Source organism: Martes martes (genome assembly GCF_963455335.1).
Source record: "Martes martes genome assembly, chromosome: 13".
Classification (NCBI taxonomy): domain Eukaryota; kingdom Metazoa; phylum Chordata; class Mammalia; order Carnivora; family Mustelidae; genus Martes; species Martes martes.
The window spans coordinates 3837501-3851904 of NC_137901.1; the positions used below are offsets into that span (position 1 = coordinate 3837501).

General features: G+C 54.2%; 1 protein-coding gene across 3 annotated transcripts; it reads left to right on the plus strand.

The window, feature by feature from the left end:
* The first annotated feature begins 4114 nt into the window (after positions 1-4114).
* On the plus strand, positions 4115-11902 carry PTGR3 (prostaglandin reductase 3). Of its 3 annotated transcripts, none has more exons than XM_080821677.1 (2): positions 4115-4440; positions 10745-11902. In XM_080821677.1, the coding sequence occupies exons 1-2, from the start codon at positions 4232-4234 to the stop codon at positions 11667-11669; spliced, it is 1134 nt and encodes a 377-aa protein (XP_080677803.1). In that variant the 5' UTR covers positions 4115-4231; the 3' UTR covers positions 11670-11902. The 3 variants fall into 3 exon arrangements, with proteins under 3 accessions (XP_080677803.1, XP_080677804.1, XP_080677805.1); XM_080821678.1 differs by having other exon boundaries at positions 4151-4971; XM_080821679.1 differs by lacking the exon at positions 4115-4440 and adding an exon at positions 4500-4873.
* Positions 11903-14404: the final 2502 nt, after the last annotated feature.

Genomic DNA, 14404 nt, shown 5'->3' on the forward strand with positions numbered 1-14404 from the left:
TTGTGGGTTTATTTTATTTGATCATTCCTACATAGAGATACTATTCCTGAAATCTTGACGAGCAGTCATCCTGAACCACATGCCTCCCTAGGAAAAGCATCTAGGGAGACTGGCACATTGCACATGACTGTGTGTACTATTAAAAAATTGTTTAGATTCTACTCTGTACTGTAACAGTTAAAGAGTCACACTTGTTTAAACACAACACACCCTTTAAATTTTCTTTTCCCCCTCCAGCGTGGGGAGAGTTGATTTACTCTGCTATTTCGTGATAACTCATTGGCAAATTGGTGGCACTCCGGGTCCCACAATCGCAGAGTGGGAGACTTGAGAGGCAGCAGCAAGAGCTCCTGGTCTCTGCTCAGCCCCGTGGAAACTGCTCTGGGGCCGACCCACACTGGGGTTTTAGCAGTGGATTAGTAGGTGAGCTGAGTTAAGGGGTGCTGCAGCTGTAAAACTTCTGAGACAAAATTAAAATGGAGCAGGAAAAGGGGGGAGCGAGAGAGAAAAGTTGTCCTGATAGCGGCTGAGCTGTCAGGAGCATGTGTGTTTCCATGGTGAGTGATTTATTGATGTTTATCAGGAATGAATAGATCAAAGGCTGCCAGATGACAGGCGATCAATCACACATCAAATCAAGGATGGCAATCCTCTAATAAAACAGAAAACAAGGAAAACCAGCTCCTGCCAGTTCCTCCTCCAGAGAAAAATAACTTTTCTGTTCAATCAGATTCTGCACTATCACTGCCTTGTGCTGGCCTGATCAAAAGACATCTTTAGAGGTAATAAAAAAAAAAAAAGTGGGGGGGGGCAGAGAAGCCTCTCGCACAGGACATTAAAGGCTGCTATTTTCCAGAGAAACCCTCTGACCACATTCCTCGCGTCCCAGGCTAGTGACCTTATTTTCCAGTGTCAGGTTCAGCCTCCCGCCTTTGGAGGACTTTCCCAGCGCGCTCAGGCCGCGGAGGAGCAACTTCTTCCCCCGGCGCACGCCCCCTCCCGAGGTAGCAGGAAGCACCCGTCGTCCCGCGGCCCCGGCCTCCCCCGGCCTCCCCCGGCCTCCCCGGCCTCCCCGGCCTCCCCGGCCCGGCGGCGCTTCTTGCAGCGCGGGGAAGCGCCGCGAAGTTTCTCCGCTCCACGCGCCGGCCCAGGTCGGGGGCTCCCGGACGCAGACGGCGGCCCCGGGGCGAGCGCGGCCCGGGACGGGCCCGGCCTCCCTCCCCAGCCCGGGCCGCCCGCAGCCGCCGCAGGGAGCGCCGCCGCGGCCCGCGCGCCCCCCCCCCCGCCCCGCGGCCCCCCGCCCCGCACCGCGGCCGCGACCCCCGCCCTCCCGCTCCCGCGCCTCCCGGCCCCGCTCCCCACGGCGCGGGCCGCGCGCGTTACCTGCCGAGCGCCGGGGGGCCTGCTGCTTCCTCCTCGGCATGCTGCTCGGGCCGCCGCAGCCGTCGCCTCAGCCGCCGCCCGAGTTCGCGGGGCGCGGGGTCCGGGGCCCCGGGCGCGGGCGCAACTCCGCGGCGCGCCCAACTTTGGCCTCGTCCCCGCGGGCTCCAGGCTCCGGGCGCGCCGCGGACCGCGGGGCGCCGCTCGCATGGACGGCCGCGCCCGGGGCCGCTCAGGAGGCGGCGGCGGCGGCCGCGCGGGCCGCGTCCCGGCCGCCGGGCTGCGGGCGGAGCGCGCGGGGCCTGGGCGCCGAGCCCGGAGTCATCCCCGGCGCGGGCCGCGGGCGCAGCGGCGGGCGCTCGGAGGGCCGGCCCGCGGCCCGCGCTCCATGCTGCCGCCTCCCGCCGCCGCGCTGCTGTGGCGGGCGCTCCTCGGGCGCCGCTCCGGGCGCTCCCCTGCGCCTTCCTCCGCGAGCCGAGAGTCTCCGAGCGCAACTTTCTCTCCCCCTCGCTCCTCGCTGCTCGGGGGTCGCGGCGAGCGGTTTTAGTACGCGGGTCGCAGCTTTCTCATTGTGCGCCAGCGAGGCCGATCCCGGCTGTCCTTTTCCTCCCGCACTTAGTCTAAGAGGAAGAAAGCAAACAAGACAGAGGAGTGAAGCCCCCGTACATACATGCGCCGGGGGGAGATGTCAGGCGCTGCTCCACCTTCCAAACAGTCACACATCAAACAGTGTCACCCCGCCGGAGCGCCACTTGCTGCCCCGCGCTCCCCGCGGGGCTTTGCCGCCAGGATCGCCGTCTCTTCCTCTGCGAAATCTAATGCAAACACATTTTGATCATGGATTTTGGGCCGGTCTTGATCTTCCAACAGAAAAATTTTGAAAAATACACAAAAAGCACCCCCCTCCAAAAAAAAAAAAAAAGCCAACAACAACAACCCGGAGAGTGTGTGCGGAGGGGCGAAGAGCGGACATTCACTGGGTGGGCGAGATGAGCGTGGACTGTCCCCCCCAAACTCCTGGGAGAGAGGGAGATGCACTCTCGCTCTCTTCTCTTTTCAGTGAAATATAACACACATTCGGATCGCAGAGCTTTCAGACAGTCTCAACTGATAGACAGACACATCGAGCTGCTTTTCCTGCTTCAGTTTTTACTCCTCCTCCTCTCGCCAACGTCACCCTGACAATTACAAATAGGTCTCTCACAGACCATACCTGTCAATCTTTTTAATTGCTTTGTTTTCTTTTTTTTTTTTTCTTTCCGGAGCTAAACAATGTGACACAAAAAAGAAATCTTAATACAGCATAACATAAAAGATTGCACATTGGAGAAAGACATTGAAGGGGTTGTTATTGGAATCCACTGGCTGATACCGGGCGAACCCCATGTGTTGTAAGCCAAGTTAAGTAGACATTAGTTCCTGCAGATTTTTAAACCTGTAAGTCCACCCCCCCCCCCAACGTTCATACACACGGAGCCACGTGGACACAGACTACCCTTGGATGAGAACGTCGGGACATTGGAGATAAAAATACCTGTGTCACTTTTGCAGTCTTGGTTTGGGGGTTAGGCTTGATTGGGGAGGGGCACTGTGTGGCTTTTTTATTTTGGTGAGTCTAGGTAAGTGTAACACAAGAGGGTTTTTTAAATTAAAATGTATACCTTTGATACAAATTTTAGAATGGGCTCATCTCATCATACAAAAATGTGGAAAATATTTAATTTGGCCCTTCTATGAAAAGTGAATTTACTTGGTCAATATAGAGAATTAGGGAGGAAACTGACAGGAAGGAACGGCCGATCTTTCCGGCTGGGTTATGAAATGAGGTCTTCATACATAATTGCAACGTCTCCAATTCAGTGAGGTCCTTCGGCAGGCACCCCACCCAGAAGTTTAAATGCTTATATGATCAGAGAATTTGGCCCTCGAGTCTCCAATATATGTGTTCTTCCCCAATGGGAAACCTGTAACAGTCTTGTAGAGGCTACTTAAAACATTCGTGGAAAAACACGAAATCTAGGCCAAAATAAATAAAATGGCTCAGTTCGTGCAACTTGCTTGGGACAGACAGGCTTAGGGCAGAAGGCGCAGGCGAGGCGTTCCGGGAATGGGGGGCCAGGAGTCCGGGGCGCAGGGTGCTCTGGGCGCCCCCGCCTCGCGTTCGGTCCTTGTGCGCGTGCACTGGTGGCGGGGGTTCCCCGCGCGGCTCGGGGGCCCCCGGCCGTGCCCCGCCGCCCCGGCCGCGCTCGGGGTTGATTCGTACCACCTTGCAAGGAAGTGAACGCTTCGCACGGGAAGGGGAGGTGCCTGCGCCGGCCGCCGGGCGACGCGCCGCTCCGAGGACGCCCCGGGCTGCCGCCGGCTCGGGGCCGCGGCGATCGCGGGACGCGCGGCTCCCCTCGTCGCCCCCCTCACCCTTTTGGAGGAGTCAAATCCGGCTTTTAGAGCGCGGGGAGGGTGGGGATATCCGGTGCCTCCCGGACGCCGGCAGAAAGGGGGAGGGCGGAGAGGATCCTCGGCCAGTCTGCGCCGAGCAGATTCAAACCAAAACAAAAAGATTAAAGGAGCAGCGGCCGGGGTGGCAGCGATCCCCAGGCCGGGACCCCGGGGGTGGCGCGTCCGAGGACCACGGGGGCCGTGCGGACTGCGGGCGCTGCGCGCGGCGGGGAGGGGGGGGAGCGGGAGCCAGTCCTTGTGGGGAAGGGGGGGGAGTGGAGGGGAGCACGCGGGCCGGAGGAGGGGCGGACCCGCCTGCTCCGCCCGCCCGCTCGGAGCCAAGCCGAGTCGAGCGGCCCGGGCTGGGCGCGACCCCGGCCCGCGGCGGCGCAGAAAGCGGGCAGAGGCGCGGGCCATGCTGCGGCTGGCGTCCGCCGGGGCCAGAGCCATCGTGGACATGTCGTACGCCCGCCACTTCCTGGACTTCCAGGGCTCCAACATCCCCCGCGCCATGCAGAAGCTGGTGGTGACCCGGCTGAGCCCCAACTTCCGCGAGGCCGTCACCCTGCTCCGGGACTGCCCGGTGCCTCTCCCCGGGGACGGAGACCTCCTCGTCCGGAACCGGTGAGCCCGGCGCGCGCCCCCCGCCCCGGCCGGGCTCCGGCCGGGCCCCGGCCCGCTCTGCGCCGCTTCCCGGCTGTCCCGGGCCCGCCTGCGTCCCCGCACTCCGGCGAGCGCTCGGGCGCACAGCCTGACTTTGCGAGATTCCGGGAAGTTGAACCCGCCGCCATCTGGCGAAGGCGAACGTAACGTGACTGTTGCTGGTGTGAATACCCGATGCCACCGAACGTCCTCATAACTGAGGGTTATTTTAATTTGGGATTCCCCTCCCCTCCCCCAGCCCTCCCTCCTCCCCCTCCCGCTCCCGAAATAAAACCGACGGGACCCAGAAGGGGAGGCTCCCCGCCCGGCCCACCCGCGCGCACCCACGGCTCCTGCGTTCCCATAATCTTTAGTGTGGACCGGGAACGGGCTGGACACAAACTGCGACGTTTAGGTAACGTGCTTTGGAGGAAGGAGGCCGAGGACCCGGCTGGCTTTTCCTGTGCGCTCCAGGTTGGCGGCCGCCTCGCAATGGCGGAGCCCTGTCGTTGGGTGCGTTGGTGTGCACCTCGCCGGTGTCGTCTGCGTGTTGTCAGTGCTGTATGGCTGTTGTCTGTGCCCCAGAGCCTACCGACAGGCTCGTGGCGCGTCCGGGGCGGCTGGGTCAGGGCCGGGGTGGGGGCACCGCTGCATTTGCCTGCGCGTTTTGCAGACCCCTGGGTGGTACTCGGCTGGGTTTCCCTACCTTCTGATCGCCTCTTCCACCTCCACACTCCCTCCTGACGGTGTCTGCAGCTCACTAATCTTTAGTAGCTGGTGAAGCGCGGAAGGAAAGGGACCTCACTCTGTAGGAGCCGTGCCCTCTGCTCTCTGTTCGCTGGGTCCCCTAGCTGCTGACTTACAGCCAGGGCGTTCGCCATTCCTCGGTCCCCTACGTTAGAGCAGGACTCGCCCGCCTGCTCTGGCGCGGGCGAGGGGTTACAGTGTTGTATGTTTCCTGCGAGGGAAGGAAGGAGTGAGGTGTGAGTGTAACTATGTTGTAAATTGTTTCTTGGAAAGTACTGTAAGACTCCTGCAAGGCGTGAAAGGCAAAGTGTACCCTACCCGAGTGGCTTGATGCAGCGTTTAATCCGCTTATTTTAGAGATTCAGATCAGCCTTCCAAAGACTGCAAAATTGAATAATTCTGGTCCTGATGGAAAACTTCTGGAAACCTGTTGGAAACGTAAAAATTGAGGGAGCCAAGAGTGGGACTGAGTGGAAGCTGGCCGGGGCGGGGTGCAGAGTGCCTTAAAGGTACATGTGTGTGTCCTAAAAGTTCTCGTGGGTGGAAACAGGGCTGCAAAGGATTGTTTCATTATGGGATTAAGCGCTAAAGCTGTTGAGATAAGGACTTGCTTCCTACTAAGTTAAGAAGAAGGAACACACGCAGAACACACAAGACACATGAGTGATTTGCTGGAAGTTGAGATGAGAAGCAGGCTGAAAAGCTCAGCCTTTAACAAGCAAAAAGTTTGACACGGGCTGTTTTCTTTTCTCGTAATTTTTCTGACCACGTACACTACTGACTGTGAGCACTGATGTAAAAACACACAGCACTGCTTAAATAAAATCCCATTCAGATACCGGGTGTGCAGCGGGGGAGGGGGCGACTGAGCGGAGCTGGCAGAAGAAGGTGTGAAGTTAAAGGAGGACCAGCTGCCCCGGCGCGGACTGGGACCACCCGCCAGCGCTGTCCGAGGAGCTGCTCCCGCTGGGCAGCACCGGGTCCATGGCTTCTCTACCTGTGAAAGTACATCAGGTCCTCGGGTTGTCCTCCCCTCCTCTGGCTCCTCTCCCTGCTCCCTCACCGTCCCCTCTAGCCTTCTTCTTCCCCAACAGTGCCCAGGTGCCCCCTGCGCCAGGTCACCGGGGATGGTCCCTGAATTGGGTGGTCAGGATTCTGGAGCGCCAGCTCTCCTACAGTTGGAACTCCTCAGCTTGGTTTGCTTAGAATCCATGCCTGTCTTTTCCCCCACATATGCCGAGAGAGTCCTTTAACACAAGTAGTGTATTTATATGTACAACTTGACCTCTAACTTCTACGGTGAAGCCCGTGTCGGAAGGAGAATGAGCCAGTTTTCTGCATGTTGAGAGGAGGTGAAATCTTTGTATCCCCTTTCCCTACTGTGTAAAATCTGCTTCTATCCCCAAATTGGAAAGAGATCCTTTATATTCGGCAAATAGTGTCCGGGGAGTTGGAATTGTACAGATTTTTTTTTAAAGAGCAGACTGCAAGTCTGTTTGCTGCAGGTTAGTTCATTTTAATCCTAGACCAAACCTCCTCCACAACAGTGTTAATTGCGTAAAAATTTCATGCAAGCGCTTTTCACTTTTATCGTAATAAAAATCTGCTCTGAAATGAATGACATAGGCATACATTCACTTGTCCGGAAAGGTGTTTGGAGATTTTTTTCTGTGTGCTGCCTGACTTTTCCTTTCAGCTGAATATTTGCACATCTCATCCCATCTTAACAGAAAATAGAAATTCTGTATTCACGGAGAGGGACGTGCTTTTAAGCCAGTCGTGGATTTAGGATAATGAAGTTTATTCCATTTAGGAAAACTGTGAGAGGGGTGCTTAAAAGCCCTGCAGAACGTGTAATTGATGTTCCTTTATCCACTTCTCACTTTCATACATCGTCGGACAACTTCACATTCCCTCCCAATGCCCAGCCCTCAAGAAGAGAAGGAAGAAAGGCACCCTCCGGTTAAGTCAGCTTGCGTGCGATTTTTAGCTTTTTTTCGAAGGATAGTGACACATGATTTCGTTTCCAAATATTTCTAACGATTTTCTGCTCAAGTGTAAGATAATGGAGCAAAGAGTTTATAGGAATGGCAAAGAGCGGGGTGGGGGATGGGGAAGGCGTTTTTGATAAACGGTTTGTTGCTCACGGGAGGGTAACAGCATTTCTGCTGACTCCTCAGGCCGAGATTTTCTTTTATTTATTTTTCTTCCTTTTCTTCAATTTTTTTCTTTTCTTTTTTCTCTTCTTTCTTCTCTTTCCTTCCTTCTTTCTTTCTTTCTTTTTAAGAAAATCTGATCTGGGCGACTTTGTTTGTCTCCTAATATTGAAGGCTCCGGACTTCACGTTTTGTTTTTGTTCAAAGAAAGCGTTTCCCTCCTTCTGCAGGACTGCCCGTTTCATCATAAGCACGACGAAGGGGTTCAGCACTCTTTAGTATAAATAAACCGGGCACCTCTCGAAGGATATATATTTGGGGAAAGCCCACCCCAGTCCCATTCTTTTTCCTGGGGTTCCTCGATTTTAGGATCCTCCGGTCTGATGGCTAGAACCCTGCACTTACTAAGAGCATATATTTTAAATTAAAGAGGGTACAAGGAGAGTCTCGAAACGCAGGCATTCTACCAAGCCCGTCTTTCCTTTCTTTTTCTCGCTCGCTTCCCCTTCCTGTCCCCTGCTCCCCGACCCGGGCCCCCTTTCCCACTGCGCCGGCCGCTCTTGAACTTGTTTCTGGAGGAGCGGAAGGCGCGGGCTCCCGACCGCCACGCAGCCCCAGGTAAGGATCAAGGCGGCGTGCGGGCAGCGGCGGATCCCCACCCGCTGCGGCGGCCGCAGGGCGTCAGAGCCGGGGTCGGGGGAGGCGGGGGCCGTGCCGGGCGGGCCGGGAGACCCACGGGGGAGTGGGCAAGGCGCGCCGAGCAGAGGAGCTGAGGGCTGTCGCCACCAGCCCGAGACTCCTTCACCTAAGACACAAGCAGTTTAGAAGGCGGCAGGACGGGGAAGGGGGGGAGGGGAGACACGAAAAACGGGGGTGCACGGGAGGCCAAGGTCACGGTCTGGCTGCCCCAGGCCCCAGTGCTGGGGCCGAGGCGCTCCAGCGTGCCCTGCGCTTGGGACACCTCCCCGCCCCCCAACCAAGAGCTTGACTGCCCCTGGGGCAGTGCTGACAACGCTTGCCCACCTGACCCCCGCCGGGCTCAGGGAGGCCGAGGTCACGGTCTCAGGCCTGGGTGGAGGCCCCTCCTCCCCAGCGCCCGCCAGCTGGGCTCGGACCCAGCCCGCTCCGGGAGTCCCAGTCCTTGATGGAGCCAGTCAGTGGTGGCGGTGGAGAGGCCTGGACGGGAGGGTGGGCAGTCAGCGGAGGCCGGCACTTCCGAGGGGAGACCGTTGCAGAAGGATTTCTGGGGCCCTCGGGCTGGCCGGGCGCGCCGAGGGTGCTGCAGGGGAGACGCAGGGCTGTCTGCAACCGGGAAGGGGCGCGCCGAGGTAAACTTAAGCAGCCGCTGGTCAGCTGCACGCACCCCAGCTCCCAGCAGCGCCCACTCCCACCTCCCCGGGGCCGTCCTCCCCCCTCCCGCGCCGGTGCCCTCTCCCCTCCACTTTTCTTCCGCGTGGGCCCTGCTTGGTCTTGTCACCTCGCTCTGGGAAGTGGCAGACCACAGAGGGAAGGTGGGGGAGCCTTTTCCTCCAGCAGCCCCCCCCCAGGCGCAGTCCTTAGAGGTGGGGAGGACCCCAGGGCCCAGCCTCCGCGGGGACGTCCCTCTGAGCCCAAGGCAGGGGTGCCCCGCAGAAGAGGGCCTCTCCAGGGAGGACTGACACAGGAGGGGAGAAAGGCACGGGAAGGGTTAATTGTGGGCCCGGAGACCAGAGCTGGCGGTTGGGCCTCAGTCCACCACCTCTGGAGCAAACCGCGGAGGCTTCCAGCCGGAGGACCCCTCCCGGGTCCGGGCTTTACCGCCTACAGCCGGGCGGGAGGCGAGACTCCCCAGCCGGGCTCTGCCCTGGCTGCCTTCTCTGAAGTCCAGAGGCGGCTCTGACGAAGCTGGCCCCTTTTGAAAAGACCCAGCCTTCAGAATGATGTAAATTTAAAGGAAAGGGGGTGGGGGTGGGGGCAGTCCCCAAACAGAATGCAAGCATCTTGGTATTAAATCCCAAATGAAAAAGCAGCAAAAATCATTTTTCCCACTTTTCATTATCACGTTATCATGGATGGCTCTGGAATTCTGCAGTGTGTTCTTGAGGCTGCGTGGTGTGCTAACTTCCGAAAGCAGTTTGACGTGCCCCAGAGAAATGGTTTCCTGCTTGCTGCTTTCTACAGTATGCCGGCAGCTTTCAGTATTGTAGATATAGGGGGCATAATCATAAGGGAGCATTTATAAGTACAAAGTGTTGTCTATAACATGGTGGGAGTGGGTCCTTGCACAGGGTAGTTTTGGTTTATTAAGTTAAATTAAAAGTGAATTATTTTAAAATGACCGACTTACCAGCTTTCCTTGTGCCACCAGATACCACAGTCTTTTCATTTCATTACAGGTGGAAATGACATTTTTAGGGTCCTCCATTATGTGTCTAAGCCACCTCCTGACATTTTTTAGTAGACAGCTTTTTTTTTTCCTTAGGTATCAGGATATTTTTGTTATGAGGTTTACCGAGATGAAAAAAGGCTGGTAAAAATACCGACCTCGCAATTAAATTGACTCTGGATACCAAAGTGAAAATAATCATCTGGTATTAATCAAGTTATGTCTCTGCTTCTTGTTGAGGAAAAATATAGTGACGATTTGCTTTCCTTTTCATCTGAAAAGAACTGTAAGATGTTGAATGTTCCATAAAACTCCCTACCCTTATGAGACAATTTTTGTTCAATTAATCAAAATGCATATTTTCATGCTGGACATAGTTACATCAGAAAGAAAATTTGCTGCGGCCACCCTAACCGTGTTTTAAACAACCCCGCGGTAACGCGTAACAGCCGATGACCTTGCACACTGCGTCAGTCTTCAATAATATCATTGTCATTACTGTTATTATCCGAAGTGTTAAATTGTTGCCAGAATCAATGCAAGTCTACTTCTTTGAATATATTTTATCTCACTGTTGTTTTTTTAACATGTTTGTTAAGAGGCCAATTAATTTCCGACTCATAGCTCCAGTGGAGTTTACATATAAGAGGGCTTCCTGACTTTATTTTTTTTTTTAATGCTGTATTTCGCCTTTGAAAGAAAGGGAGGGAAGTAAATAGCGTGTGACATAAACAACTTGGGGCTTCAGGGGCTACGGAGTGTTCCCCTGCCCTGATTTAAAAAATCAAATATACCAAAACTCGGACTGCAAATATTTGTTTAATTTCTCTTTTTCAACTGAGTATCAGGAGTGATTTTTTTTTTTTAATTTTTATTTTTTCTGGACTCTTACTAGGATAGATAGCTTAGCCACCAGTCCACAGTCACTGGAATCAGAGGAGTTTTTTCTAAGTGGATATCAAGGCCTCAGTGAGGAGAACATCTTAATGTGTCTGTCTGTGTGTTTGTTTTCTTCTAGATTTGTCGGTGTCAATGCATCTGACATCAACTATTCCGCGGGCCGATATGACCCTTCAGTCAAGACCCCCTTTGATGTAGGTTTTGAAGGTGTGGGAGAGGTGGTAGCCTTAGGCCTGTCAGCCAGTGCCAGCTACGCCGTTGGCCAAGCGGTGGCTTACATGGCCCCCGGCTCCTTCGCTGAGTACACAGTGGTGCCTGCCCGAGCTGCAGCTCCCGTGGCCTCCGTGCAGCCTGAGTATGTCTCCCTGCCAGTAAGTGCTACCACTGCATACATCAGCCTGAATGAGCTTGGAGGGCTGTCGGAAGGGACAAAAGTTTTGGTGACGGCGGCAGCTGGGGGGACAGGCCAGTTTGCTGTGCAGCTTGCAAAGAAGGCCAAGTGCCATGTAATTGGCACCTGCTCTTCCGATAAAAAATCCGCTTTTCTGAAATCCATTGGCTGTGATCGTCCCATCAACTATAAGACCGAGCCTGTGAGCACTGTCTTGAAGCAGGAGTACCCCAAAGGTGTGGATGTGGTCTACGAATCCGTCGGGGGCGCCATGTTCGACTTGGCCCTGGATGCCTTGGCCGTCAAGGGGCGTCTGATAGTCATTGGCTTCGTCTCTGGCTACCAGACTCCTACTGGCCTTTCTCCTGTGAAAGCAGGGACATTACCGGCCAAACTGCTAAAGAAATCTGCCAGTGTCCGCGGCTTCTTCTTGAACCATTCCCTTTCTAAGTATCAAGCAGCCATGGACCACTTGCTTAAGATGTACGCGGCTGGAGACCTGATCTGCGAGGTGGACCTTGGAGATCGGTCTGCAGAGGGCAGGTTTATTGGCCTGGAGTCTGTATTCCGGGCTGTTGATTATATGTACCTGGGAAAAAACACTGGAAAAATTGTAGTTGAATTACCTCGCTCTGTCAACAGTAAGCTCTAAAAACAGAACAATGACATAAATCCAAGGAGAAAGAACATGGGCACTTTACTCCTCAGAATTACTCAAATCAAGTTATTTGTAGATGGCTAATGGGTATGATATTTCTTAAACAAAAGTCAGGAGTTAATGAATAAGTTTCTCTTTCTTTCTTTTCTCTCTCTCTCTCTCTCTCTCTTGGTTTTTGCCCCTCCCTTGAAAAAAATGCTAATAAAAACTTCATTTGATGGCTCAGAGGTAAAACCGTTATATTCAATTCTTTGGTCATGGACCGTCTCATTCCAGATTTTATTGTTCCAGAGAATTAAATCAATTCCTGATGCAAGATCTGATCAAATCAGTATGTCTTCAGCTTGATGAGATTTTAAAATCGGTCTTGAAAAGAGTCCGCAAGTTCTTTACTTTGGGAAAGTTTGGTCTCAGGCTAATGAGCAGTAAATAAATGAGAGAGAGACCAGAAAGGCTGCCGTATATTTTCAGAGTCCATATTCCCAGGAAATGGCCCTCCCTGCCTTTTCTATAAATTACCAACTATCTAAATAGAAATTGAGAGGAATTCTCCCAAAACCTTGATTCTGTTAGGTCATTAGAAAAATGACTATTTGAACACAGACCTATTTTTTTAAAAGTGTCTATTATTTAATGCTTTATGCACGATTATCCCAGTGAGGCCTGTGTGGAGCCCAAAGTTTGTCTCTGCCCTTAAGAAGCAAATTAGTGTTGAAAACCGGTAAGACAAAAGCAGGCTTCAGGAAGGGATACTACAGAGATGGGGGGTGCTTTAAAAACTCCGTACCTGCCCCGGGAAGGGAGCGGCTGTGCTGCGTCCACATCCACGGGGAGGGTCTGCCTAACAAAGGGGAAGCAGTCTCTAGGCATACAGCCAGAGATTAATAACAGCATCCCTCCTCTGCCTGAAGCAGGCTCTATCAGACAGCGCTGTGCAGAGGAGGGCCTGACGCAATCTGAAATAATAACAAGACATTCGCTTCATGTTTCAGACTTTCGGACACGGTGTGTTTTCTCTCTGCTCTTGGAAACAGGCTCGTGCATGTGGCACGTAACACTGTCCCCGTGTCCCCATTTTACTTCCCCACGCGCTGTGTGGGAATGAGCGGCTCCTCGTCTCTACGGCCCACTGCCCCGGGGTCACACTTGAGAGGCACGTGGCAAGCCCCGTCTGGGGAATCGGGGGCAGCCCATCCGCCTACCTCCTCACCTTCAGCTCGCCACGGCAGGCTGCAGCCTCCAGCACGTTCGAAATCCCACCGTGCCTCTCTGGTGGGCGGCAGAGCCCACCCGATTATTTTTCAAAGCCCTGGGTTTCAGCGTCCCTAACCTGCTCCATAAATAGGAACGCAATTAAAGATGCTCCAGGAAACTTGGTGACCGTATTTAATTTTTCTCTCCTCCCATCTTGAGGGGCGAGGAAATCCCACCGCTGAATAGCGGTTAGTATCTGTTTTACAAGATTTACTCATTTTCAGGTGCCTGACGTAGCTGCTAGCATGCATGCACAACAATACAATTTATATGGTAAATGGGACCGAATAATGGCTTCACTGAATGTTATGGCTGCGCTGAAGGGAGATGTCACGGTAAATAGCCGCCAAATTATGGATCGTGCCGCGGTGTCACAACTGCACTGAAGACAGATAGCACTGGGGACGATCACCACTGGGACGTCTGTGAGTTATGAAGAACGGGGGCGGCCGGATGCGCGGCTCTTTGTGTCCTCGTTAGGGCAGGGGGTGCCGGCGCAGGGTGCGAGAGGAGCGGCCCAGCGTGGCGCTGGGGGTCACCTGTCCCTTTCCGACCCAGCAGCTCCGGCCACACGAAGGAGACTTCTCCGCCCGCCTTCAGCAGCGCCTGCACACACGGGGCAGGGGACAGACAGGTTCTGGGAATGCTCAGTGCCCAGGAAGTGACCGGCCACGGGCGGACACTGCGATCCAACTGTGCCGTCCACGGAGGTGAACGCGATTTCACGGGGTATCTGTTGCTCCCCACGCAGATAGCTGTGCACCCTCTGAACTGGGCCGCCCCTCTCCCCCCACGGAGGCTCCAGGAGCAAGGACCCCACCAGCTGAACTGCTGCCTCCAAACTGCAGTGCGTCCCGGTTTCTTTCATTTTAATGGGAGGGTAATAAAGATGAAAGGCCGGCATTTGAACTGATGGGTCCCTTAAGCTACAGAATAGAAATTTATGATGTTTTGAAGGAATAGACGAAATTCAGCGATGTAAAAAAAAAAAAAAATTTTTTTTTCAAACACCCAAGTCTAAAATAAAATATAATCTGAAAACCTCGTGCTCACTTTCCCCAAACTCAGGAACTACAGTGCATGCTGTTTTCATTTATTCTTAGAAAACAAGCATGAAAGATCCCGCCCATTCAGATAATGCCGAAAATATGTTTAAACTTTTTTTTTTCTTATTCTTCTGAAAAATGATTTGTAAATTGAGGGTCATAGTTCAGTATCCGTTTCATCTTCGGGGATTATCGTTCAGGACGAGCCTGTAATGGAAGGTGAAATGGTGCGACGCGCTGAGCACCCCTTCCTGAACTGTATTACATATCACAGAACGTACCTCCGTAATTCAGGGCAATTGTCAGTCTTCGTGTTAGAGACAGGGCTGGGGCTGAGCGATGCTGGGGGATGAGTTATTTCTCGGTTCTCAGGGTGGCCTTCTCTGCACCTCAGCCTTGAGGTCTCCGGCTGGGCAGATGGAGGGGTTT

Excerpts from the sequence above, each read along its gene's own strand:
- PTGR3 (XM_080821677.1), top strand. The coding sequence starts at position 4,232 with ATGCTGCGGCTGGCGTCCGCCGGGGCCAGAGCCATCGTGGACATGTCG. Across the intron at positions 4,441-10,744 it reads GACCTCCTCGTCCGGAACCG|ATTTGTCGGTGTCAATGCAT; the intron begins GTGAGCCCGGCG and ends GTTTTCTTCTAG.